This window comes from Balearica regulorum, chromosome 17 (genome assembly GCF_011004875.1).
Source record: "Balearica regulorum gibbericeps isolate bBalReg1 chromosome 17, bBalReg1.pri, whole genome shotgun sequence".
NCBI classification, from domain to species: Eukaryota; Metazoa; Chordata; class Aves; order Gruiformes; family Gruidae; genus Balearica; species Balearica regulorum.
The window spans coordinates 133,754-160,571 of record NC_046200.1 but is presented as its reverse complement, the minus strand read 5'-3'; the positions used below and the strand labels follow the sequence as shown (position 1 = coordinate 160,571).

Below are 26,818 nucleotides of genomic sequence, written 5' to 3'. Positions count from 1 at the left end.
GCTGGTCAGAAAGGTTACTACAGGGCTTGGTGTGTTCAGGGAGAAGAAAGTTGCAGTAGGTAAAATGGGAATTGATGAGTTGATGTATAAAGAAGAGATGTGCATTCCCTGTGGAAACAAACGCAATATTTGATTTTTGGAAGCGTTGTAAAAATGTTATGCAAAAGCCCAAATGTTTTTTTGAGGTGAGGGAATTGAATGTCTTCTCTTAGCAGGTAGGGTAGGGACAGAATTTTGAGGAAAGTGATCAGATTGCCCTTGGTAATTTATCCATGAGGCAGGAGATCAGGATGAGGTTGATGGAGAAGCTGGTTTGAATGGGAGTTTAAATGATCTGCATTAAAAACCTGAAATCTGAACAATGTGAACAGACAAGAGCACCCAGAGAGGAAAACAGTGCTGTCACAGAAATCCACGAGGACCCCGGAAGAAGAGGTGCTGGAGGGTGGGGACAGAGGTCATGTTTCCAAGTTCTGGTCATGATAAGATTAGTAAATTGGTAGATTGTACAACCTGTCATTGACTTCATAATGTCATTTGATTAAAAGAGCTGACACTGGGTACTTGAATATGAGTTCCCTTGATGTGTTAATGGTTACACAGAGCTGATGACTAATGTGTCTGGCTTATCTCTCAGCATTCATCCTGTAGATCTTCAGATTCACCAGAACAAATAGTCTAGGAACAGTTCAACTTTGGAATGCACATGTTTTTAATTGAACAGTGCAATGTTTTTGTCAATTGTCCCTTCCTGAAATATACAGACTTTCAGGGAGCACTGCTGGCATAATATAATTTGTTTCATTAATTACTCTGGTAAGATTCCAGTGTGATGCAACAAAATCCTTGAGAGTTTGTAGCCTGCAGATGTAGCTAGTAAGTTCTCTATAATTGCCAGCACAGAGCCTCCGGCACCCTATTAGTTTTGCTTACTGCTTACGCTGGGTTTTGCATTTGGGTTTGAGGTTTCTCCTGTGGAAGATCACTTTGCCATTGTGTGGTGGTTTAATAAATTTTGGTCTTCTCTGTGCTTCAGTTCTTCTATGCACTGGGTAGGAAATAAAAGGTAGACATTCTGTGCCTGGGTCGTTGGACTACAAAATGGAATCCAGTTGCTGTGGTCACATTTGTCCTTGCACAGCAATGGTAGTAGCCAGCATGGCCATTTTGAGGAGAATTCTCCTGTGACAGCTGTTTGGTTTTGTTGCGAGCCAGAACACAGCTTTCTTCTAGTAACTAGTTCATAGTACAACCTTGCTATAGTTTGTGACTAAAAGTGTGTGTTCTAAGTGGGTTCAATTCATGGGTTTGGACAAGAATTTGAAAATTTCTTTCCCTCAGAGTGAATACAACTGTATGAATGGCATGAGTCCTGTACCGAGGAGATGAGTTCCTGCTTCATTTTTTCCCCTTTATTGACAAACTTGCCAAGGATTCCTTTTTTAGGTTCTTGCATCAGGATAGAGTTCAGAAACTTCCTAGGAAACATAGTTCTTTGGACTAGGTTCAAGAAGCAGAGGCTGTTGGTATTTGGAAAAGGAGTTTCAGAGTGCCATATAGTGGTCAGTAGATGCTGAGCAGAAATCACCTCTTGCCAGAAAAATAAGTGGTATTTCTCAGATCTCATACAGTTCTTCATTCTTACCTGTTCTCCAGTCTGGCTTCTTATTTGAAGTCTTGTGCAGCTTTTCGAAGAGATAGCTCATTCAGTGACAGATATTGGTCTTGGGTTTAGTGCATGTTCCAAAATTCAGTCTCTGAATTTCAGACTTAGTTACTAGTACCTACTGCATGATACACATGCCTCAGATGATGGTACCTAATATTGTCATGTGTATTTTGTCCAAGGCAGCTGTAAGCATATGACACTCTCTGAATCCTTCTTAATGCATGCAGTTTCTCAGAATCTTGATTCTTGGGTGATCTGGTAAAGTGAGATGCGAGTGGTTTCCTCTTAAGATTTTCCTCTAGTCTTTAGACAACATATATCTCTGCTGGAAGGGAGAACATACTGGATATGCTGTCTGTTCCTACCTTTTTCTGACTGGAAGGTAGGAGCTCTGCAAAGCTACACTACAGGAGCAGCCATCCTCTATGATCTTGAAAGCTGTATATATTTTTTTTCATACAACAGGAAACAGAGTCCTGCAGTTCTATCATGAAGAAACATAGAGAAATGAATGTGATTAGCAGTTTGTCAGAAAGAGATGAGTACCTTTTTAGGGGTCTCATTATTCTATTTGGGTAGAAGAGTCAAAATGATCCAGTCATATTTCCTCTGTGACTAGTTTTCATGTTTGTTTCTTCTGGTCATGCCTCTTATTACAGGAAAGAGAATTTTTTCTAGACAGTTACACTCGTTCCATGGGCGTATAACCATGAAGCACACCTGAACCCTATAAACATTAGTTTGCTGATAACTATTGTGGAGTGCTAAATCCTGTGCCTTGCCCTTCCCCTCACAAAATGCATCAAGTTAATATTTGTGTCATGGTTGAAAAGCTGCCTCTAAATAGGAAGGCTGTCTTCTCAGGTGTTTGGGGCATTGTTGTTGGAGACAGGGTGTTGGCCAGTATTATCACTGAGAAGTGCACAAAATCACCAATTTGTTTTTAAAGGTGAGGAAGAACAGGTTTTGTAAAAGGAAGAGACTCGTTCAGCTTCGGGCTTATCCTGATTTCCAGGGACATAACTGCAGAATGTGCTTCGTGACTATGATCTAAAGGGCTATTCACACTTGGAAGCTGTTAACAGTATTATGGAGGAAAGTGGCTGTGGAAAGAATTTTCTGTTCCTCTTGGCCTTCTTCCAAGATGTTTTCTGGACTAAAGTGGGTAGAGACAGTATTTTTTGTATGGTTGTGAAAAAAAGACCCAGACTTTTCATCTCATGACAGTGTATAGAAAGATCCTGAGCTGTTCATATGGTGGTTTGTAACACTACAATGCCTTTTCCTGGCAGACAGGAAAGAAAAAGGACAAAAGGGTGGAAGTTTTCTTTTAATCATCAGGACTTTTTTTGAGGTGATAGAGTTACAGAGTAGTATGTTCCTCCTCTGTTGGTTTACTGGTTGTCTGCTCTGTAACACTAACCCACTTAAAATTTGTGCGGCTCTTTTTGAAGTTATTTTAAACCCTCAGCAATGTATACAGATTTTGTAACCTTGGATAAAAGCACCTGAGTCGTGGTTTCAGTTTTGCCCTTTCAGGCCTGTGGAGAGTGCCCCAGCACATTTCAAGGATTTTGAACTAGGAACTTCTTAGATAGGGGTTATGGTTTCAAAGCTAAACCGATACAGTGTACGTCAAGGGAATTACATCAAGGGAATGGGTCTCTGTTTCTTTAGATTTTTAATATAGACTGAAGCGTTGTGTTTACTTAAAAGATCCCATGGACTCCTTTTGGGGTTAATTATGTTGGAATATATGTCGTAGTAATTTTGGGGAGAGCACTCTCTGCCTGACTCCCTTCCTTGTTTTTATGGCTGTGATGAATAGTTTATCCATCAGCTGCTGAGTTTAAGGAGTGGTTCATCTTCCAGTGACAGTACCTGTCCCAAGCTTTTAAATAGAGTAACTTGAACTGCTCATCCATGTCAGACTGTAAACAGCTCAGTAGTGTGTAATAGTAACTCAAAAAAAAGGAGGAAGGATTAATTAAGAGCTGGGCAGAGGATTCTACTCTGTCTGCCTAGTATTGCGGTGGCCTGGTTTTTTTCTCAAAATACAGGTGGATTGGTGATGAATCTTGAAAAATAATGAGCGGTTGGAAAACCTCTGTATTGTGTCAGATCACCATCATGTTTCCTATGGTTTCGCAGTAATCACTCAAGTTATTCAGAAATTCATGGCCCCACAAGATAATATAAGTAGCTCTCCTTGTATTGAATCCCCTGCAAAATGAAAGTCAAGATACAAGACATGGGAGAAAAGGACAAAACAACAAGCTGGTAATGCAGAAGAGATGGCAGGATTAAGTGACCATTAAGTGACCATTAAGTGACATGGTGCTACTTTGCATAGATTAGTGAGAGAGAGAGATATATATAAAAGTTATTGAGCAGTATAAACTTCTATTATAATCAGCTGCCAGAAAACAAAATTGTCATACTGTTGATACCAGTTTGTGGTTTTCTTCAGCTAGTTTGGCTAGTTTTTTAAGGAAAAGCATGACAAGTGCAGACTTTTTTTTGCAAAGAACTTTTTCTGCATATGTGTTAAAGCCTGGGCAAGGGTCTGTGAAAAAACTGAGATTTTAGTTGAGGGAAAAAGAGAACAAGGAGAACATTGTAAATAGTGTAAGAAGTTAAATGTTTCACACCCTAGTTTATACACAAAGATATCCTAATGAAGGACAGCAAACTTGGAAAAGACAAAGTTAAAAAGATCGATGCATAGGAGGCTTCTTGCCACAATAAATTAGAATAACTACATATTGTTGGAAGGAGGAGGAAGAGATTGAATATCTGAAATTAAACCAAATATGTATTGTAACCTTGTTTAAGAAACACTGTTACCTTGTTTAAGAAACACAAATATCTAAAAGGAGACTAAAGTTTCTCACTTCATGATACCTCCCCCTCATTTGGGTTCAGAAAAAACAGAGTCTGCTCCACAGTAGTTAGCAAGTTTCTTATACCTTACTTTGAACTACATAATAGGCATGTTCCAAAGGATGACAGGCAGTTAATATTGTACAAATATTTTAAAAACAACAAAAAAAAAGTGATAATGCCTCTCAAACATTGGTTCTGGGTCTTACAACATGCAAAGCTTTCATGAGTGATTCTGCAAAACAGTTTGTATTATTTCTGTCAGTTTGCAAGGAAAAGTGGTTTGCAATACAAAGTGGAGCTTTGTATTTAATTATATCTGAGAAAAGGAGTTACAGTCACATTTGATTGTGAACTTTAAGTGATTTTTCATAAGCAAGATGACAGTGAGCTCACATAACATTCCAAGATTTTGTACTCACAGCATGCTTCAGAAGTGTACTGAATTCTTCATATATGCAGCCCTATGTTTCAGGTTTTCTGGTGTATGTTAATAATTAAAACTGTATTTGTTATAAACTAAGCTATTCAAAAGCAATCTGTATGTTTTTTCAATTCTACTGATTGGCTAAAGGTTTATTTCTGATTCTATTTCAGATGCATCCACTCGGACTGTGTAATAGCAATGATGAGGAAGACCTATATGAATATGGCTGGGTAGGAGTGGTAAAACTGGAACAGCCAGATTTGGAGCCTAAGCCATGCCTCACTGTCTTAGGAAAGGTAAGGGGGTAGTTTGGGGTAAATGGTGCAGGTAACTGTTTCTTGAAAGGATTAGTTCCTTTCCGAGGAAAATCATCAAGAAATAAAATGAGAGAAAACTCTCTTTATGCCACAAAATATTCTTGTTTTGTCTGTTTGCACACTAGATGCCTTTGGCAAAGATAATGTCATAACTCCAGTTGACAGAGGTGGTGATAGGGAGCTGAGTGCACGCATTCCCTTTCTGAGCTCTGTAGGAATCCAACTGACTTCTGCAAAAATGGCTGTTTAGCAGAAGCGCTATTGGAGTAGAAATAGGGTGAACTGCAAGTGTGATGCTAATTGGATCAAAGAAAGCTTCTTATCAAAAGCAGTCAAAATGAAAGCATTTTATTGGTTTTCCATAGGTACAATTTTTTCAGAAGACATATATTAATTTCCTTTTTTGGGGGAAGAGGAATCTTCAATCCTAGAACAGATTTCTTTGCTTTAATTGCAGGATAGATATCTCTAATAACAAGTGAATCTTATTGTACTGCTCAAAGAAATAAAAATTTTCATCTTGCTGGAATCTCTCTGTGGAATATGGCCTTGAATCTAAATTCCTTGCAAAACATTTCCCTTTGTTTTATGGGGTGAAGCCAGTAAGATATCATTACTGCTGCCAAATATGTTAAAAAGGAAAGCACAAAGCTGTCCCTTTTTAGTTTTCAGCTTAGAATTTTTGAGGATTGAGGTTATTATATGCTGACATTTGAAGTCTAGAGTAGTTGGAAGTGTGTGAAAGAGCATAGGCCACAAGTTCTACCAGTAACTGAGTAGCTGAAAATGCATAAAATGTCTGGGGTTCATCCTAAAATCCAACTGGCTCAAGTTGCTGAGACTTTGGTAGGATAGTGTTGGTGACTTCAGGTGAGCAGTGAAAATGTAGTATAATCAGGCAGAAAATAAAATCCTAGGTTGACATTTTGTAGGTAGAACTCATCCCTGTATATTTATAAACAAAACTTCTAAACCCCCCACATTTCAAAGGAAATGGGAAACCATCTACTTGTCTGAAATTTGCTGCAGGTTTAGCTTCTGGTACATGATGAGAAACATCTAAGAAGTGATTGCCCTTTCTATTGAATTTCAGCATAATACAACTTTTTTTTTTCTAACTTGGAATAATGTTTTTGTTTCACAGAAATTCCAGCTGATGCTTCTTTACTCTTAGGAGGATAAAAGCTGAGGATGGGAATTAGAGAAGATTGGGTACTGAAAGATGCATAGTAATCCATAAGTAAACTCCAGGAATAAGTTGAGTCTTGGGAAGGCCATTTAAGGAAGGAATCTGTTCAGTCTCATCTGTCAGGCTTTTGAAAAGCATGTGAGGAACTAGGTGTGCAAAGTGGATGAAGAAAGTGGAAACCGTAGATATCCTGCACAAACAATGTTATAAATATTTTCTGACATAGTGACATTGCTTCCTTGAGCAAATCCCACCATATCCTCTGTACTCTCCATGTCCGCAAAGCCGCATCAATCTCTAGAATGGGAACACCTCAGTGTCTGCTGATCCTAGCTTCCTGAAGCTTGGCCTGCTGAACAACAGATCCTGGCTTTGCTTCAGGAGCTCTGTAGCATCTGCTTTGATGCATAATGACAGCAATGTCACTCCTTCATCCTGCACAGGGTGTGTCCAGAGAGTTTGGGCACAATGTTTTCTGTGTGTCAGTTTATATGCAGTAATTTTAACAGGTGAAAAAAGACTGGCCAACATTATAGGCAATACTTGCTGCTCAGTAACTAATGCAGCTGCTTGTTCTGTATTTTCATGCCGCCATTTATCCTTCTCTTCCTGAAACATTTGTTCCTTATTTCGTGCTTGCTGCTCAGTTTCTCCTCTCCATCTTTTCTCTGCAACCCTTCTGCTCTGTCCTCCCTATGCTCAAGTCATGTCCTGATTTAGAAGGACTTCTCAGAATTCTTGAAATACTGTTGAGTACAGATAGCAGCAGGAGCATCAGCCATGAGCTTCTGGCAGGTCTGTCAATTAAGTCAGCGTAGTTATCTTACCAGTGGGAACAAAAATTTTCTGGCTCTGAAAAGTTCGGTTTCCGTGCAATTTGGTGCAGATGGCTACATGAGTATTAAGTTTGGCCTATAAACTGTTTTGCCTGGGTTAAGTATCAAACCTGCTGCATGTGTATGTGTCGTCGTCTGGTTGTTTTTAGGATTTGGCAGCTGTTTGACTTAAAAGAAAACATGAAAGGGAAAGGGAGAGGAAGACAAGAGAGGGGAGAGGAGAAGAAAAATGGAATGAAAAGCAAAAAAAGGCAAGGCAAGGAAAGCAGAAATGCAAGGAAAGGAAAGGAGAGGGGAAAGGAAAAGAGAAAACAAAAAAGGAAAGAGAAAGGAAAAGAAAAAGGAAAAGAAAATAAAATGGGGAAGGGAAATGGAACTTCTTTCATTTAGAAAAGGAGGAAGAAATGAAGGAGTGCAAGCCCACTGTTTGTTCCTCATTTAGTTTGATTTATCCTGCCCCCAAGGTGGCTTGTCCTGCACTATTTGATTGTCCAGACAAATACTGTGTTTGCCTTTCAATAGAGTTGTGGTAAACTCTTGTTTTTACAGAATTCTGTAAAGTAGGCCTGCCCAACTGCAACATCTATTGTGGGGATAATGTGGATGTTAAAAGATGCAGGGCTGACGCAACATGACGGAAACTTACTGGCCTCTTGGATATATGAAGTGTTGCATTTTCACTTTGCTGGCATTGCTGATATCCAGATATTATGTAATTGATATAAATGGCAAAGCAACCCCTTGTTACACATATGTCTGCCTGAATGACTCAATGCAAATATTCTTACCTCCTAAAAGATGTAGTAGAGTGCATAAAATTGAGTATATAGGGCATTTGAACTTCTTGACCACGGGAATTCTGCTTTGTCTAGTGAAGTCTGACTGCATGATCAATTATACCTCCTGCTGGAAGCAGATATCTCTGCCCTTTTCAGTTCCTGTTTATTTCCTAATGCTGGAATTGCCAATGGGGATCTACCTTCTAGTATCTGTTCTTACATCTTAATTCCATTAGAAACCATTCTGTGAAATTAAAGCTGAATCTTGTATGTTAGGAAAGTGATGTGGTTGGATCAATTTGACCTATCGATTTGATAGTAGGAATAAAGTTGGTGCCAGGAAGGTGAGAGAAGTTAAGGAACTTACTTTCTTTTAAAACTGTCACGGGCATAATTGGAAGTCCGTCTCAACAATTTAGGGCAAAATAAAATCACTCTGTCAGGGCAGTTGTCTGTTTATTCACTTCCCTTTCCAGCTTAGGGCACATGTGGGCAATTCTGTTTCACTTGGACACTTTTCACTGAGAAAGCTAGTTTGGATATCCTTTGCCATGCTGGCTCAGTTAACAATTACTTTGTCCATCTTCCTTACATACATAAGGAATGGATCACCTTGTCAGCCTAAGCCTATCATAAATGAATATGTTTAAAAGCTCAGACTAATTCAAACCATAAAAGATTTTAAGTCCTGTTTTAAGGGAGCCAATTTAAAATCATTTCACTAAAACTGGTGAACATTTGTGTTGAGTAATATAGTAGTAGAAGCAAAAAGGTTATTGCTTGTGTCTGTATGGTGGAATGCATGCATATATGAAGGAATAAATTTGAAGTTTCGTTTAGTTTAATAGCAGAGGAAAAGGAAAAAAAAAAGAGATGATATTGTAGAAAGTTTGGAATATTGGGAAGTAGAATGTAGACTACTTAAAAGCTGTTTGTAGAGCTAAATTCCATGGCACGCAAATCTGGTACAGAGATGTATGCTTTTATTCTTATTGTTGTTTTTAGTTGTTGTCTTTTTTGATTTGGGGTGTTTTGGTTTTTGGGTATTTTTTTTGTTTTGTTTGGGGTTTTTTGTTTTGTTTTGTTTTTAGTAAAACCCTGGTCTGTGTTTTCAGAAGGTTCACTCCACTTGTTTATCCACATGCTAAATGGGATTGGTAGCTGTACAGAATTTAATGTGTCCATTTCCATACAGGTTTTTTAATTGCTCATCCTTCTTAGTCAGATTTATATGGTGTAATGGAAATGAAAGAGTTTAAAAAAATGTATCTCCTGTTAGACTGCCCGTGAAAACTGGACCCTGATTGGGAAGGGGTGTGTGTGGCAGCTGTGATTTAACATTGCCTTTGATCACAGTGCAGGCCTGTTTGAGGCAATGCTGCATGCAGGCAAAGCAAAGGCCTGGGGTTTACTGATCTCATGAGCTCCTGAATAGGGCTAGAGGGGGAATGACAGAGAAAGAAGAAAGCTTTGGAAATGAAAAGGAAACCCCATGAACCCGACCAGCATTATTGGCTGGATTTGCCTACCAGGGAGCCGCTCAGTTTCTGCCAGGCTAATTCTGCTCCAACTTCTCTCCCCCACGCCCCCGACCCCACCTCCCCCTCTCTCTTTCCTTCTTTCAGACTTTTTTTGTTTTTGAGGCATGGCTGCGGTAACTTGGTTCTCAGGCTGGGAACCCACTGAGCTGTTGCCATGGTCACTGGGAAGCTCCTCGTGCCATGCACTTCAAAGGGAACCTTTCCCCTCCTGGAATTCCTGCCTTCTCTGCAAACAGCACAGTGAGACTCCTTTGCCTGCCAGCACACGTGCTCCAGCAGTGTAACTTTGGAGGAAGGGAAAAGCAGTGTAGGCTATAATACCTGTTGCATGCCTGCATCCACTGCATTGTGATGGCAGTGCCTGCATGTGTCCTGCACATTCCAACGTGCAGCCCCCCCGTTCTTCCCCTGCCACTGTCATTTTTGAAACAAATGACATCTGTCAAAACAGTGAAATACAACCCAGCAATGCCATTGTTTATTATTTCAGTACAGGATAGATAGGGAGAAAGTGCTGAAGATTTGCTTAAAAGTGGCACATCTTCCCTTTCTGCAGGCTTGAAAGTCTACAGGGAAGGATTTTGTTCTTGTTTCTCTTCCAGGGACTGCTGAAGGGACTCTTCTTCTGTATTAATAGGATGTGTGTATTTGAGCATGTGCATCTGAGCAGAACATAACAAAGAGAGGATGTCCCTGCTACTACAGCTTCCTGTTTTCTTCAGATCAAAGGAATTTGTAATATGAGGAAATTCCTAACAGTTCTTCCACTATCCATTCACTTCTTTTCTCTCTTTTAAGTTTATTTACAAAATCATTTACACAAATACTAACTAGCAGAATCTCTTGTTTTGCCACATCATCATTATGATTATACTACTTAGGTTGGGGCCAAAGTCATCGTAACTCAAGTCTGCATTAAACAGTCATAACTGTGATTCTTAATTGTTTGACAATTTAGTTTAAATGTAAAGATTCTTATAAGGTAGTCAAACAAGAAATCATGGGGCTATGTTGGTAATTTGGCTCCTGAATAAAGAGTGATCTGTTCTAAGACTTGAGGAACAAGAGAGCCTGGGGGGAGCCAATTTTAATCCTTTTCTTTTGGAGTTACTGAAAGTAATATAAAAAGAAAGGCAAGTTAAACAAAATCAACTTACACCTTTATATTAATAGTCTAAATTAAGCATACAGTTTTATGTACAAATCAGAATTGCAGTGACTAAGCATACATTTTGTTTCTGTATAACATTAATAGTTCTATATACAGTTTGGATAATTTCCTGTAGAAATTGATTCAGTTCAGTTGTAGAAATGCATATGGAATTTAGGCAAACGCTCTTCCATGCTAAACTTTTTCAGAAATTAGGACTGAGATATGCAGTAGATTAAGATCTAAAATTGATGAGAGACATGTCTAAAACCATTGATCAACATTTCTAAAACTTTGCTTGTTCAAATACTTTCAACGAGTAGTGGCAGCTGCATTAACCCACCCTATGATGAGTCCTGTGCCACATGCAGTAGAAGATACTGTCACTTTAGGAAAACTTCTTACATCCATTGAAGTAGCTGACTTTCCACTTGTGGTATCTATTCCACAATTTGGGGGCCTTTTGCTGCCTTCTGTTTGTCAGCCCATGTTTCTTCTTTGTAAACAGCATCTAAAAAACATTTGGAATTCATTTTGAGGCAGTAGTCTCAAAATTTAGAGCAAAATTTAATTGATCTGGCTGAAAAGTAATAGTACAGATGACTTTTAAGCTGGTTGATTGGTTGGTTTGTTGTTTCACTGTGTGGCTACATGAAGGTTTGTGTTGGCAGCTTAGCAGTGGAGGTAGGAACAAGTAAAAGGAGGAGGGTAAAGGGACTGGTCTTTCTGATGGCAGTGCTGGCCTAAATGCATGTCAAACTACAGATTGAGAAAAGTTGTTCAGCAGTAGAAACGTAATATTGGTTGTTTTGAACTCTCAGACATTCTGTGTTAGGAAGTTGTTAGGAAGCAGAAGAGAAGTGTCTTGAATGACACTAGACTCCTCTGGCTGTGGACTAGTTGATAGATCTACATTACACGTGTCAAACGTGCCAAAACTCTGATCAAAACACAAACGATGTGGTTTATCGATCCCATTGTTTTGTAATGAAAAAACAGTATGTGTTTTGAGGAGGGAAAAAATAGCATCCTGGCTAGTGTTAAAGACTCTGAGCTTCTGGATCAGTCATGTTCTTTAAGAGTCCCCATTAAATTTTAGAATTTTCATTTCCATGGTCTATTGTCTTAGTGCTGTAATCCCTGCCATGCATGTGTTTTTCTTACTGTGTTTGTTCTAAAGAATATACTGAGAAACAGAGAGAATTACCATTTTCCTGAAGTACCAAAGAACATAAATGCTGTAACATCATACTGACTGTTTCTTGTTATTCCCCACTCAATTATCATTTGTAATGTCCAGGACACCTGAAATGTTACATCCATTGTAAACAACCATAAAACATCTTTAAAAAATAGTATTTAAGGTGATACTGTTACTTGTGCAAATATTTTTGGATTCATTTATCTTTTGCCATTCCTGTTTCTTACTTTCCCAGTGCTAACAATGTGATCAGACCTCTACAGCATATAGACATAATGATTTCTGGAGTTCTAACAAAATTGTGTAGATGAGGTCAGAAGAGGGGATAATATATGTTTTTTTCATGAAGAAGCTAGATTTTCATAATCACAAACAGAAATAGTCAGTCCTCATAGTCTTCCTGATAGGGACAAGTGTATATTTTTGAACAACAAAAAAATCAGTCACATCATAGAGAAATGCTTTTGCCAAAAGCTCAGCGTATTTCTGCTTCTGATCTCCTTGCCTCCTCTTCCATCCTCCACAGATCATACTCCTAACAAGAAGCCTATTTTAACAGATTAAAAAAGGGATTCGAATGGGAAAGAAAAAGGAAGAAATGTTGCGTGTAAGAGTGTTTGGCTGCAGAGAACATGGGGATGCAGCATGAAGGAGCAGTCTCATCACTGTAGTTGAAGTCTGAGTTCATATGTACCTTTCTAATGTCTTTGCTCTTTAAATCCTCTCATTCCATGACTACTTTCCACCTTAATTTCAGCAGTCCCTTTGAGGAAAGAAGGGAAGGGTTGAGCACAGGTAAGAGAACTGACAAGCAAGCCAATTAAATTCTAGAGACAGAGGAAAGGTTTGTGTTGTGTATGGATTGTACAGTGAAAAGATGTAAAAGGAAAGAAAAGAGCTGGATCAAAGCCAAAGAGGGACTGCTCAAAGGAATAGACAAACAAGGGCTGAATCAGGTTATGCAGTTCAGAAGTAGATCTATCAGGTTTTAATTCATGAGTGGTGGTGGGCCCTTTTCATCTAGTGCCAGCAATCTGTTATTGTATTATTTTACTAACTTTCTTTTTGTATTCACTGTGCAGTTATGAAAAGCAACATAGGCTTTTCAAGGCTGTTTCTCACGTTTCTCCCTCTGGGCACTCCTTAGATTTGCTATTGTTGGATTGATTACTTTAAATAAATGTCCACTTTTAGAGTTGAGTCCTTAGCGGTCCCCACCACCATCTTCAGTCCTTTCCAACCAACTGTGGAACACAGCTGCTTCTCCCTTAAGCTAAAGAAGCAGCTGTTGTTGCACAACATGTGTTACTGGAGTCTTTGCTCAATCAGAACTCCCAGTGAAATTAATGGAAGTCCAGGCTGAGTAAAGACTAAGGAACAATTTTTTAAGATGCAATAATAATAATAATAATGATGATGATGATGATGATGTTGTTTTACGTCTCTTAAGTTTTCAGACCCTCGTGATTCTAAGTGCCTTGTGAGCCTCTCAAACACTGAGAGGTATTTTTATTTTACATGCAGAATCAATCTATTTCTCTAACAGGAGAAATGCGCAAAGGCAGACATGTTGGAAGAACTACAATGGAATTTGAAGCAGAAAAGTGAGAGGGCAAGTAAGTGTAGCTATGCTGAAGTATAGAAATGAGCACAAAAGAAGGTTCACAAGCAGAATTAGATAAATGGGTCAAAGTGAACAAAATAAGGAGTAGAAATGGAGGCAGGGAAGAGAATCATTTAGGACTTCACAGATGACTGACATGCCTGATTTTGGTGCACTAAGAGCCAGAAAGCTTTGAAAGAAATTGGAGAACTGGGGAATGTAACCATAGCTGCATCAGAGGGACTCTGATATTCAGAGTAAAAGATGGGCAGATAAAATCAGCAGTGGTAGAAAACAGTGGATCATAAGAAATTGCAGACATAAAGTGGGAATGTTTTGCAATGATTTTCACAGGAGTGAAAGGGAGGAAGGAGAAAATATAACACAAATTGTGCTTCATATCCTACTCCTTTGAGATAATTTGTCAGAAGCTGTTTTTCTGCTCTAAACATTTTGTCTTCATGATGGCCAGGTGGATATTTCCTAGAGGTGCCTGTATGGATGACATGATGATTTCATGTTTGTAGTTCAAGTTCAAGGAATCAACTCAAAATGAGTCAAATGATCATACAGGGAACTCAAAACGAGTATGAAGTGGGCTTTTTGGTCAATGTAGGGAGCACTGACCAAGCCATTTGCAATTCTAGCAGATTATTTCTTGAAGATTAGAGGTGGACATATTTGTGGTATGAATTCTCTTGACAGATCAGGTATGTATTGATCAACATTTGCATACCTGTTGCCTTAGAATTGCTCAATATAGATAGGAAACTCTTACCAAAACTACTAAAAATATCAAAAGCATGTATGTATTCTAGTGCATTAACATCTCAGTTGTTGGTCCATTGGGATTTTGTTCAATTGGTAAGCCAAGAGAACACATCACAGACATTTAATTTTTCAAAATGCTCAAAAAACTTGGTCAACTTTGGATAGGAAAAAAGATGAACCCTAGCCCCGAGGATCCAAATAGACAGCTTTTAAGAGGTGTGTGGGGAGGCATTTGTGAATAGCACAGAATGCACAGACCCTTGAGTCCATGAACAGTGTTGAAACTCCCAGAGGGTCCCTTCAGCTGACTGTAAGGGACTAATGAGCCAGCCTGGCTGTTTATGGGCTGTGGTTAACCTCTTGCAAGTTAGGATTTCCTGTCGCCAGCAATGAGCTGTGACCGCCAGCACCACAGTGTTAATGATGAGGTAGGGGCTGATGAATGGCTGGACTCCAGACAGCAGCCTTCACTGGCAAAGAATCAAGTGGCTAGAGGGGGAAAAACATTGATGTCTACAAGAGAAATAATGCAAACTCCAGAACCTATAATTCCCATGTTTAAAAAAAGAAAGGGAGAAAGAAACTGGGGACAAATTCAAACCAAGTGAAGCTTTTATCTCTGCATTCTGAATAGAAGATTGTTCTTCAGCAAAACTGGCTGCAAAAGCCAGGCCAGTTAAAACAATATGCAGGCTGCTTGCCTCCAAGTAACCAGAAATTGTTGGCTCAGAGTAGCCTGCTCTGAGGAGCCAACCTGCTGGGAGACGTTATCCAAGCAACGGCCTGAATGTAATTCCTCCCGCTGTGGAATGGCTCTTTGGCAAATGAAGACCCTAATTAGAGATGGAAGGGTTTCTATTTTGTTTTTCTTTAATCCTTACCCTGAGGCCTCTGCAATACAGCCATGTCTCTGCTTGTGTGCAAAGAAGTTTCCAGTTTCCCTTTGTAACAAAAATCCTTCACCTTTTTTATTTTTTCCCCCTCTTCTTCTTCTTTTTTTTGGTGTTTTTTTTTTTTTTAAAGAATCAACAAACTAACAGCAAGGGTCCACCACAGTTTGGGACCTTAACACTAATCTAATCCAAAACCAAGGATCACTGTTTGAAAGAAAGTCCATGTCATGTTATATTAGCTAGCTCATGGAAAGTTGCTAGATAAACTGGAATACTATCTTTTTACTACTGAAGTTATTAGCCAACCTGATTCTTCTAGTAGAGGGAGGATGTCACCGAATCAGTAGTATTCTACTGGACACCAAGGGAATTTTACACGCCTTTGTTCATTCAGAAAGACTGAAGTCCCTGACTGGGAGTTACATGCATATTTTGTAGTCTTGGATGCAGATGCTCATCCCCGACAGAGAGGACACAACCTCCAAGGAAATGCGCTACAGCATTTTTAACTCCAGTATGTGTAGAAGTGAAAATACATTTGCTGCTTGACAGCTCACCTTGGTATATATGATGTCTGAACATACTCTCACAGACTGCATGCAGGCATTTAATAACCCTGCAAAGAGCACTACATTTTCTGTCACTATTGAGACTTGAATTTACTGTTTCATCACCTCAGATGATGACTGTGTTATCTCTAAAATGTCCTTGTTTACAGTAGATACCAACCTATGGATGAAGGCCAGCTACTTGAGGATGAGGCTAAGCAAGACAGCTGATACTAAGCAGAACATACTGTGAATTTTCATTCCTATCAGTTTCTTACATTTGAAAATAGGTATATACAATATTTACCTAAAGCTGTGTGTTGGAACCGTGGCACAAACCTGTTGTTTTGTTAAAAAGAACTTTCTGCACTAAGGTGAAGCTTGTCTCTCAGAAGGATTGAACTTTCCCATTGAATTAACTGCTATTGGATGGAATTCCTGCAGGACTTAAATTTTTTTAAAGTTTTGCAATCTCCTGTTCTAAATGCCAGACATAATTCTTATAATTGTTTGTTTTCCCTTTTGAGGTATATGCATACCAATTTATAATTTTAAGGTAGTTTTCTATTCGAGCACATGCCTTGTCTATCTGAGACAGGAGGAACTTTGGTACATTCTATTTACAAAGCTTGGGTACTATAGGGATGGCTTCTTACAGTGGTCTAGGTTAATAGTTCCTTTAATTTACAACTCCTCCGACACTTTTTCCTATATCTCAATTTTTTTAATGACTTTTCTCAGCACCACAACATGCTTGTATGTTGTGGTTTAGCCCCAGCTGGCAGCTAAGCACCATGTGGCTGCTCACTCATTCCTTCCCCCCCTCCTCCCCGGTGGGATGGGGAGGAGAATCGGAAGAAAAAGGTAAAATCCATGGGTTGGGATAAGGACAGTTTACTAGGACAGCAAAGGAAGAGGAAAATAACAACAACAATAGTAATAAAAGAATATACAAAGCGAGTGATACACAATGCAATTTGCTCACGGCCCGGAACCCAATGCCCGGCCCAGCCCTGAGCAGCGACCCCTCCTCTCTGGCCAGCACCCCCTGCACACCAACCACCCCCCCACCCCTGCCCCCAATATGCTGAGCACGATGTCATGGAATCGAGTATCTCTTTAGCTAGTTTTGAGTCAGCTGTCCTGGCTGTGTCTCCTCCCAGCTTCTTGTGAAAATTACCTCTATCCCAGCTGAAAAACAGGACATATGTATGTTTACATAATTATCTTGGGTCTAGTTTGCTGTTTCTATTTCATCTACTTTCAGTGCATTTTCAATGCAAAGATAAAGTTAAGAATCATCTGAATTGGCTGTAGTGGTATTTTATAGTGTGTGATTCTTTAGTACATAATTTCAAAAATATATTCATCTTGTGACCGTTATATTTTGGAGATAACTGTATATAGGAATTCTGTTGCCCTGAAAAAGCTTGAAGGGTTATAAAATGTCGCAGCATTTCTGTGTGCCACCATGAATTGGCATGAATGCATCCAGCCATTTCTTGCTGAGTGTGCTAGTTTCTCTGTGAATGTTATCTAGTTCAAGACCTCAGTCCTCTCCTGTGCTCTCCTCCAGTACTCATCCTTCTCTCTGTGATTGTGCCTTCTCATAGCAACAAGACAGCTGGCCCACAGAATGGTCTGCAATTGCAGAGGGCAGGTTTTTGGGAATGGAATCCCATGACTCTGAAATGCGTTGCAAGAGATTTGCAACCAGCAGGCTTTGCTGTATTCAGGGTTAACTAAATCTCTTTTTCATGTTGTTTTTACCTGATCTAGACTCAGAACTGATCACAATGTTTCTCCCTAACCCCAGAAAAGAGAGATACTCTTGGTTTTTTTCTTCCTCATTTTAACTATCTGAGAGCTTCTCAGTAGTGAGTGGTATGGATCACATTGGTATATATTGATGTGATAATGTACTGCATGAAGTGATATTTTTCTTAAACTAGAAGGACATAGTTTTTTAAGTTTTAAATTTTTTTACAGAGAAGTACATTGGTTTTTAATTGTGATTCTATTTTTAAATTTAAAAATACTGCTTTGCACTTTCTATTTCTATACTCCTTAACTGATAAAGCAACTGTCATAATGCCATATAATGCAGTATGTATAGGGCATATGTATAAAACCTCCCAAACTGCCAGAGAAGCTGAGTATTCGAGTCAGGAAAGGGTTTTATGCTGGTGTGACACTCGGGGATTTGACTTGTGATATTCTGCCTTTGCTTTCAGACAGAAATCTGAAAGTTCCTTTTTCATTAATCTCTGAAAAGGTTTGCAATTGCATCCTGCTTATGCTTTGCTTAACTCGGTTTCTGGAATCACAGGGGAATTGTACATTAACAGGGCTGAGACATCAGTTGGTTAATTTGTAACTTCTGCTGTTTGCAAAGTAGATGAATCTCTTTTCTCCTTCCTCCTCTCCCCTGCAGAATTGGCCTGCGGCCTGGCTTTCTAGCTCCAGTGGCAGTTCAAGGGGCAACATATTTTTGGTGATTGACTGAGCCTGGTAGCAGTGTAGGAGAGAGACAGGATGTCCATATTGTTCAGATGCTGTTGTCTGTATTCTCTGTAGCTCTGAGAGAAAAAGAGGTTTTGTGGTTTGACAATTGTAATTGACAGAATGCTGTGGGGTTTGTGCAAGATTCTCCATCGTAAGCGGAGTGCAGCAGACTGTTTCACTGGAGTGTCTTTGCCTGTGGCTGACATTCCATGCTTTTGGAAGTACAATTGTGAGTCTCTGCTAGAACTAAGTTTTGTTCTGCTAATGAGATAACATTATATTTTCTTTTCCTGAACAGTAGGTGCTGCTAACTGAATATATTATGGATAGTCAAATGTTAATAGGAAACACACATCCTCACTTACTTTAGCAGATAGTGTTCCAGATGTATTTTCAAAATCATCTGAATAGTAATATCCATGGTAGTTGATGTTTTAGCAGCCAATATAGTGGTGTTCTTAAAGATACTGACAGATTTTGCTGAGCTGGTTTGGGTTGGTTTTTTTTTTCCCCCTCCTCCTTAATGGAATGTCTCTTTTGTGCCCAATTATGGGGAGGACCATCTAAAGTATTCCAGTGAAGAGTACTTTCCTTTTTGCAGTAGTAAGTATAAAGTGCTGTAAAGCCTGCTGTACTGTGATATGGAATCAAGGTGGAAAGCACTTTCTGAAATGCATGTGTGCCTTGGTCCTGATAGGAGATTACACTTGGCTTGAAGAGAGACCCTTTATCTGAAGCAGACGTCACAGTCATATCAAAAAACAAGTTTGGATTTTATTGCCTAGCTTCATGAGATGCCATTTCTGTCATACTGAAAGTCTAATGCTGCCATCCATAGAATGGGGCTTCTGCTCATACCTACTGCTCAGTTTAATAGAGTTCTTTAAGGTATACCTCTTTTCTTCAAGACGATAAGGGCCGTGACAGGGTCAGAATGCCATTCAGCTGACTGAATGGCAAACTGGCGGTGGCAACATCTGCAGATTCATCGTGCATTTTAAGGCCCAGTGGTCTCTTTCTCATCTCTAGAACTTCCTGGGTTTGTCCATACTTAACTGAAGACTCCTTAAAACTCAAGAGTCTCCACAGAAATTAAACCCTGATAATGTAGGTGCCTGATACTTATTTCAGCATCAAAGTTGTCCTCTGCTAATAGAACAAAATCAAATCTGCAGAAGGCAACTAGAAAAGATGCTATTCTAGAACCTGGTACTGCATTTTCTGTGCAATAGCTCTTGTAATATTGTCTACTTCTTTGTGGTCTTACTTGATCTTGATATGGAGAAAACAGGTGCAAATCAGTTGCTTTCTGAGGACTAAAAATTATTGGAACAGATTTTGCTACTTTTGAGTCTGCTCAGGAGATGACCATGACCACTGAGTTGCTATATTCGTAATTTATTTTGGTGAAATATCGCAGATGGAAGCCTCATCCCTTCAGCTGTATTCCCTAGCAGTCAAGATCGTTGAAATCCTTAACCTGCCTTTCCAGAGCAATAAAGACAGACACTGGACTTTTTCATTGAAAATCATGTTCTTTGAAGTCTCAGAGTATGCAGATTGCTTGCTACTGAGTGTTGCCTACATGTTACCAATATGCTATGTGAGAGGCTGACTTCTTATTTCAGAAGACCAAAGACAGCTGATGAAAGAATTAGCTATAAAAAAGATTCCGCTTCATGCTACTTGCATAATTGCACTCTTTTGGCAGATTAATGACCACTAACTCTACAATGTGGAGAGTTCTGATGTGGAATATTGGATCCGATGGGCTGGGTTAAACAGAAAATGTGCCTCAACTTCAATGATTTTTAGTTCATAGAGAAATTGAGGGGGGAAAACCTCAGAAACTGACAGAAGAAATGCAAGTTTGGTCAGGCTGGCTCAGTTCTCTGAATAAGGATGTATAAACCAATTTTCTTGATTACTCTGTTCAACAATCTCTGTGCAGAGTCAGAGCAACCCAATTATCATATTTAATGCCCCCAGAAGCACGAGAGGTATTGAAAAAAGGACAAGGGAAAAGGAGAAGGAAAGGGAAGAGGAAAAAGCCTTGGTTATACCTGTTGGAGCTGTGCTGTTTCTCTCAGTTCTGACTGAGAGCAATGTTTTGGTTTTGGGATCCGTAGGACTGTCTTCTGCATACTGTATCCTCGCTTTTCTGCTTCCTGTCTTGTTCATTTTGGAGGACCCGCTAATAGTACATGCTGGCACCTGATGGAAGAGTTGGGATAGTTCGCTAACAGCAGTGTACTGGCATCCGTACTGGTTACCACCTAAACCATTGCTCAATGTCTCCCTCCTCATCTTTATAATTTTCTTAACCCAGAGAATCAATCAACTCCGTCATGTACCACATACCATAGTTAAAATTAAAATTTGGTTTTTACAGTGCACTAAGTTCCAGGAAGATAATTCCTAGAGTTGGATGAATGATCCAGCTCATCCAGGAGGCTAATCCAGGAAGACAGATAGGTAGTTCTTAATGTAAGAGCATTTGTGAGAACATAGTCTTAGAACAGCAGGATGTATCTGTAGGTTTACACGGGCAGGCAATACTTTTAAAGCATCTTTTTTTTTCCCCCTTTAGTCCATCAGTTTTATCTAGGATGTTAACCTCAAAAAAAAAAAAAAAAGTGTATTTATAAATAGTAATCTGGCTCTATGCATAGCCATTTTAAACAGAAAGTATTGAGTTATTATCTTAATAAATGTGTAATGCATTACTATGTTGATGTAAATGGCAGAGCTAAAAGTGATTAATGTACTTTGATTTCCCCACCTATGGTTCCAAGCCTGAGTCCTCTCATCTGTAATTTATTCACCCTCTGCAACCCATTAGATTAGTGTTATGTCCTCATATGTAAATACAGTTGTATATTGTGAGGGAATTCTAACTGGCAAAGTAAATGCAATAAATAAAGGCTAATGTTGGTATGATTTTTCTCTTGAACAGGGACCTTGTTAAGTGGCTTTTCTTCTTATGTTGGTTTTGCCACTGTTGTATAATAACTGACATATTAATTGGAATGGGGTCATACTAGAAAGCAGAGGCAGAGATGCTTGCAGTGTTCATATTTGCAAGCATGTAAGGTCCTTCTAGATGTCAGCAAGTGGCTGACCTTCTTACTGTTTTCATTGTTGCTGTCCTGCCTGATTTGAATGAATGAGAGGAAGCAGTGCACCTGTTTAATAATCATCTGGTCCCTCGGGTTGAAAGTTTGTCTCATCAAGGAAGTTGTTGCTTCCTTATTGTGTTAGTCTGGCCCACAGGAAGGGAGTGCAGAGCTCTTCCAATCTTTCTGGTGTTCTTTGAGGTAATAACTAAAATTTCCTCAGGCCTGGATATGTGAAGAGACACTTTCCTCCCACTTCTGTCATATGCGTTTCCTCTCATCCTCTCTAGATGACAGGGTCTAGGAAATTCTTCCACATTTTAATCTGAGACAGTATTTAATGTGCATCTTATTGGTAATGGTTATCAACAGCGAGTTTGTAACAAGCAGGTGTCTAAAATACACTCTAAAATAACTTTTCATCAGCCTTCTCCATGAGCTATGACAATCTCTGTGCAAATTAAAACACTACAGAAACATAGATGAAGCCAGTATTATGCATTTGCAATAAAAATACTTTTAAAATGTGTAATAAACACACCATATCCTTCTGTTTACATTTTTCTTTGAGTATAAAGTAGCCAAATATATTCTTCAGCAGAGGGCTTTTGATAAAGTCCTAGGCTGGTAACGTTTAAACAATTGGGGAAGGGCAAATTCAAAGGCGGGGTTTGTATCCCTGATCATTTTAGTTACTTTAAAGGTCTCTACATTCAACTAAAGAATGTCTACCAGGTGTTTGAGTCAAGTATAGCAAATGGCACATCTTTTTTTTAATGCTCATTTACAAAGAAAAACTCAAGGTGTCATTTGAAAAGATTCCTAAAGTGGCCAAAACTCTTAATAATAGTACAGTCAAGGTGCATATTCTCTATATTCCATCATATAGACAAGTTCAAATGTTTGCTGGTTATTTTAACAGCATTCTTCATGATCTCAATTGCCTTCATCTGCTGTTGTCACCTTCTCCCCTACTGAACAGATGATTTAATCCAAGTGGTAATCTTAAATAATAAAGTTTACTGTAAAGGGTTAGCAAAATAAACAATCCAAAAGAAAGAGACCTTTTTGGATTTTCTCTGCAGTACCTTAGTCATGACTGGTGTCAGTAAGCACTACTAAGACTCCCCCCAGGCCCAACTTGCATGTACTTAGGAAGTTAGGGTTATGTTTCACAGTACGTACTCCTTTCTTTCTGTACCAGGGATAGCTTTTGTCCATCCTTTGATGGTACTGTTTCATTTTAAGAGATCCAGTTCCATTATACAGCCCTGGATTCGGTGCATTTAGGGCAGAATCATTCATTGCTTTCTTGTATTTTATTCTGATCTACTTGTTTAGATCAAATATAACAGATTGAACAAGGACTGTGAGATTGATAAGGCAATGATTTTTATTCCTCTGGACATGCTGCAATACGAGGCCTAAAAGGTTTAAATAGAACCTCTAGACACTTGTCTGTCTTGTCCTTTTCATTTTCAGCCTATTCACATTAGCTATTATGTTTAGTTTTGTAGTACCATTAATGCACAAGATAGCAGATTTTTGAAGCTTTTTTTTTTCCTAAGGGAAAACATTACTAACTTGCTTGATTGTTCCATGCCTGGCTTATGATTAACTCAAATGTCTTTATGTCTTCGAACCACTTTTAAGCTGTTGTATACTACGTCAGAGAAAGAATAAAAAAATCCAATAGACACTGCTGTGAAGACTTGAAAATACTAATTTTAAATGGCACTAATATTAAAAAAATATCTGGTAGTTACTCTTAAGTCTGTTACCAACAGGAATAGGGGTTTATATGAAGTTCTGAGCTAAGCTGATTTTACATGTACTTTCAGGGGGTAAAAAAATCACAGAACTTGAAACCAATACACAAAACCACTAATTCAAATAGAGTCTGAATCTACATACAGGTAAAAGCAGAACACAAGAAAAGGTTAGAATGGATACTGGAATACAGCCTCTAGCATTTGTTGCTGTGATAATTGCAATACCTTACTGCAGAATGTTCAGTGCAGTTATGGACTGAAATTCTCTGCATTTCATTTAATGCTTTTGTTACTCCAGATTGCTAGGATAAATTTTAAATACAATTATTCCTCATCTGGTGGTTTGCTCTGTCTGTATTGCCACTCTATGATGTCATCATGCTGTTAAATGGACCTCTTCCTGTTTCTTTGCCCTTTCAGCAATTCTAAAGATTTATTCTTCTCCTCTAATTGTACAGTATAGGTTACTTCTGCATGGCCAGCCTGTTATGTAAATCCACTGAAAATGCTTGGTGTTGCTCTGTCTTCTCTTTGCCCCCTGTGATTCTGGCAATATTGTAGCTGCATTTATTGGGGCACTCTGAAACTGGTCTGAAAGGAATTTGCAAAAGTTACCATTGCTCAGAAAGATCTGAAAACCAGGACTGGAGATTTTTTCCTCCTTCTCTAAGTGTCCAGACCTGTGAGGGCCTTCCCACTGCATTGTAATCAGTATTGATGGGGCCTAAAGGCGTGGCTAATACATGGAAAGGGAAACTTAATTTAATCAGAGCTATTGCTGAGTTCATACAAAGATCAATATGAGATTCAGGTTATGATAGTCTTACACAGTTTCCTTATCTGGGGAGCACATAGTCAGGGAGCTGGTTAGAGCTCACACAGGAAAAGAGGGCTGCTGTATGAACAGCATGAACCTTCTTCATATTGCATGGCTTACCACATATGATCATGACAAGAGATGCATACAGGAGGATGCCTTGGTTTTGTAACAAATTTCCACATTTGAAACTTCATTCCTAAAAATGAAAGAAGAAACTGAGGAGATTTCTCTTTTTTCCAGCTGTATACTCCGAGATTTTTGTTAGGTCTCCCTTGTTGACCAGCTGTATTTTACCAGAAGTAAGTTTGAGAGGGTTTTAAGTAAGGCAGTTCCCAACCACAGTGCTTAGACATAGTGGCATAGGTTGCAAGTACAAACCATTGTTATTCTTACACCATCATTACATGTAACACAAGGGGGAAATGCCAATAACAGTCAGTTTCCCCCTGTGAAAATATGTATCTCTCTTCCACAAAAATTACAATCATTTCAGACAGTGAGTTAAGGTTGTGCTTGTCAAGGAAGATGCCAGGTGACTTGTCTCTATCCTATAAAAACTTACTTACATCTAACCTATATTTTGTGGTTTATTATATTGGTACATAAGGAAAAAGAATTTTTGAATTGCCAATACGGGACTTGTTGAAGATTGTCATCATTTCCAGTCCTGCTTTTAGGACCAAGTCATGCTTAGTACTCTCTACATCAGTGTTGTTGCATAATTGAACCCTATGTTTCTGCATGTCAGGCATTTAGTTAGTTGCTGATCTACACAGAACATGTCAAACTTCCCTGAACCACCAGTCAGGATGTGGGAGCTCTTCACAGAAAAAGCAAAAGTTATGATGGTGGTGCTTGCATGTAGTGGCCATGTAGAGCAAACAGGTCAGAGTCCATTGCTCTGTAGCAGTGTTGGCTTTTAGACTCTGAATGCAAAGAAAGACTGGAAGGCTGTTGTCACTATGAACAAAGAGTGATCATTCAAATTACTAGAAGTGCAATTTGGGGGGTTGTGTTTTTTTGTTTGTTTGGGGTTTTTTGGGGGGGGTTGTTTCTTCATTACTCTTTAAAAAAAAAACAACCAAAAAACAACCCACAAAAAAACCACACACACCCCCCCAAACCCACAAAACTGCTATGTAGTGATAGTCATTTATTTTAACCACAGAAGACAAATAATCTCAGAAGGGGATACAGCTGGCACCTTTACTGCTGTCTGTCAATTGCACGGGAACAGAATTGAGGAAATGCCCGTTTGTTTGCTATGGATATTGTAAAAGGTAAAGCATGTACCAGTAGAACTTTTTTCCCCTCCCTGCTCATCCAACGTGATTTTTTTTGCTTGAAAAATTATTTAGGGGCAGTCTTTAAAAGCCCAAAATGAATAAGTCGCATGCCTATTATAGGTTGGCAGTATTTTAAGCAGGACTTACATTGCTGTGTTATTTTGAGCTGTCCTGATTACTGAGTAGTGGGCAGGATATTTTCAAAGACGTTTTGGCTTTAGTTATCCGACAGTTTTTTGGGGGGTGAGGCAGGAGGGGCGTAGTGGCAGCCACCTTTCCAGGGTGCCTCCCCAGAGTCGACTGGCTTTCCGAGGCGGGCAGCGGGGCCGCCAGCTCCAGGTGCGCTCCGGGCACCCGGCTGCCATCTTGAACTGAAGGGAAGGAGGTGAATACCAGGAAAAAACAAAACAAAAACAACAAAAAAAAAGAACCAAACAAACCCACGTCTGCGCTCAGGCCCCAGCCTGCTCGCACTCGTTTGCTCCTCAGGAAAGTGCAGTGGTTTTAAAAACGAACTCGAGCAGGGAGGGAGCGGCGAGGAGCGGCAGCCTGTGGTGCGTTTGCGGCTGCCCTCTGATCTCTTGCCAGCGAAACCTGGAAGGTCGGGCGGGCTGCCGCCAAGCCGCGGAGCCGGAGCCCCGGGAGCGCTGGAGCGGGCTCCGCGGAGCGCGCCACCGCGGCACCCACCTTCGCGGCCGTCCGTCGCTCCCATGCCGCCACGGGCTGCCCGGTGGTTCCCGCGCAGGGTGCTCGGGAGCCGGAGGGTCGCCCCGTTCACCAGCCTCCGCTGCCGAGGTCCCGTTGTGCGAACAAGTCCCTTTAGCACCTGGCTCTTGCACAGGGCCAGGCTCTCTAGTGACTCCAGGAGGGACTAGGGTATGTTTTCCAGGAGCGAACACATCGCCTCCTTCTTTGGGATCAGGATTTAAACCCTAGCAAGGGGAAAAAAAAAAAGATCCGTGTTTCCCCGTTCTCCCAATGGTTGCCGGGCACCTTTCGCTCCCCCGGGCAGGACGTCACTTCCGGGGATGGGGGGGGGGGTGTTCTGGGGCAGAGCCTGCGCGCCCGCCAGGGCTGTTTGCCCTCGGCCGCGTCCCGGGCACTGCCCGCAGGCGGAGCTGGGCGCTGGTGAGCCGTGTGCTGCGGCGGCCGGTGGCGCGGCTGGGGGAAGGCGAGGGGGAGCAGGACTGCCCCGAGTGACGAGTGAGAACCGCTGGTCAGAGACGGCTCAAGCCTGCCTTTGCTTGGGGCCTGGCACAGACTGCTGGTTGCAGTTGGCCGGAGTTAAACTAGCTCAGCAAGTTTGCGGAAGCGGGGCGGGGGGATGGCAGGCGGTTCACCCCACTTGCTGTTGTCTTTTCCAGCGTGATTTTTGAACTCAGTTGATGCTTTTCATCTCTTAACATTTAATTTTGCAACGCAAAGTAAAGAATACAGATTACATACTGGGGCTGGAAACTTAATGAATTTCTGCACTCTATACTGCTCATGCAGTGTGTTCACAAAATTAAG

General features: G+C 40.1%; 1 protein-coding gene and 1 long non-coding RNA gene across 3 annotated transcripts in view; one reads left to right on the top strand and one right to left on the bottom strand.

Annotated features, from left to right (window-relative positions):
• Positions 1–26,818, top strand: part of ZNRF3 (zinc and ring finger 3) — a 90,267-nt gene that overhangs the window by 47,212 nt on the left and 16,237 nt on the right. For both annotated transcript variants that reach the window (XM_075769877.1, XM_075769876.1), the window contains exon 2: positions 5,150–5,275. In XM_075769877.1, the coding sequence (XP_075625992.1) occupies positions 5,150–5,275 (126 nt within the window). The remainder of the gene's footprint in view (positions 1–5,149; positions 5,276–26,818) is intronic.
• Positions 10,093–26,341, bottom strand: LOC142604296 (uncharacterized). The gene is made up of 5 exons (XR_012838172.1): positions 25,994–26,341; positions 24,138–24,216; positions 20,376–20,526; positions 12,687–12,755; positions 10,093–11,302 (listed from the first exon to the last, which is right to left on the bottom strand). It is a non-coding gene; the product is annotated as an uncharacterized LOC142604296 (long non-coding RNA).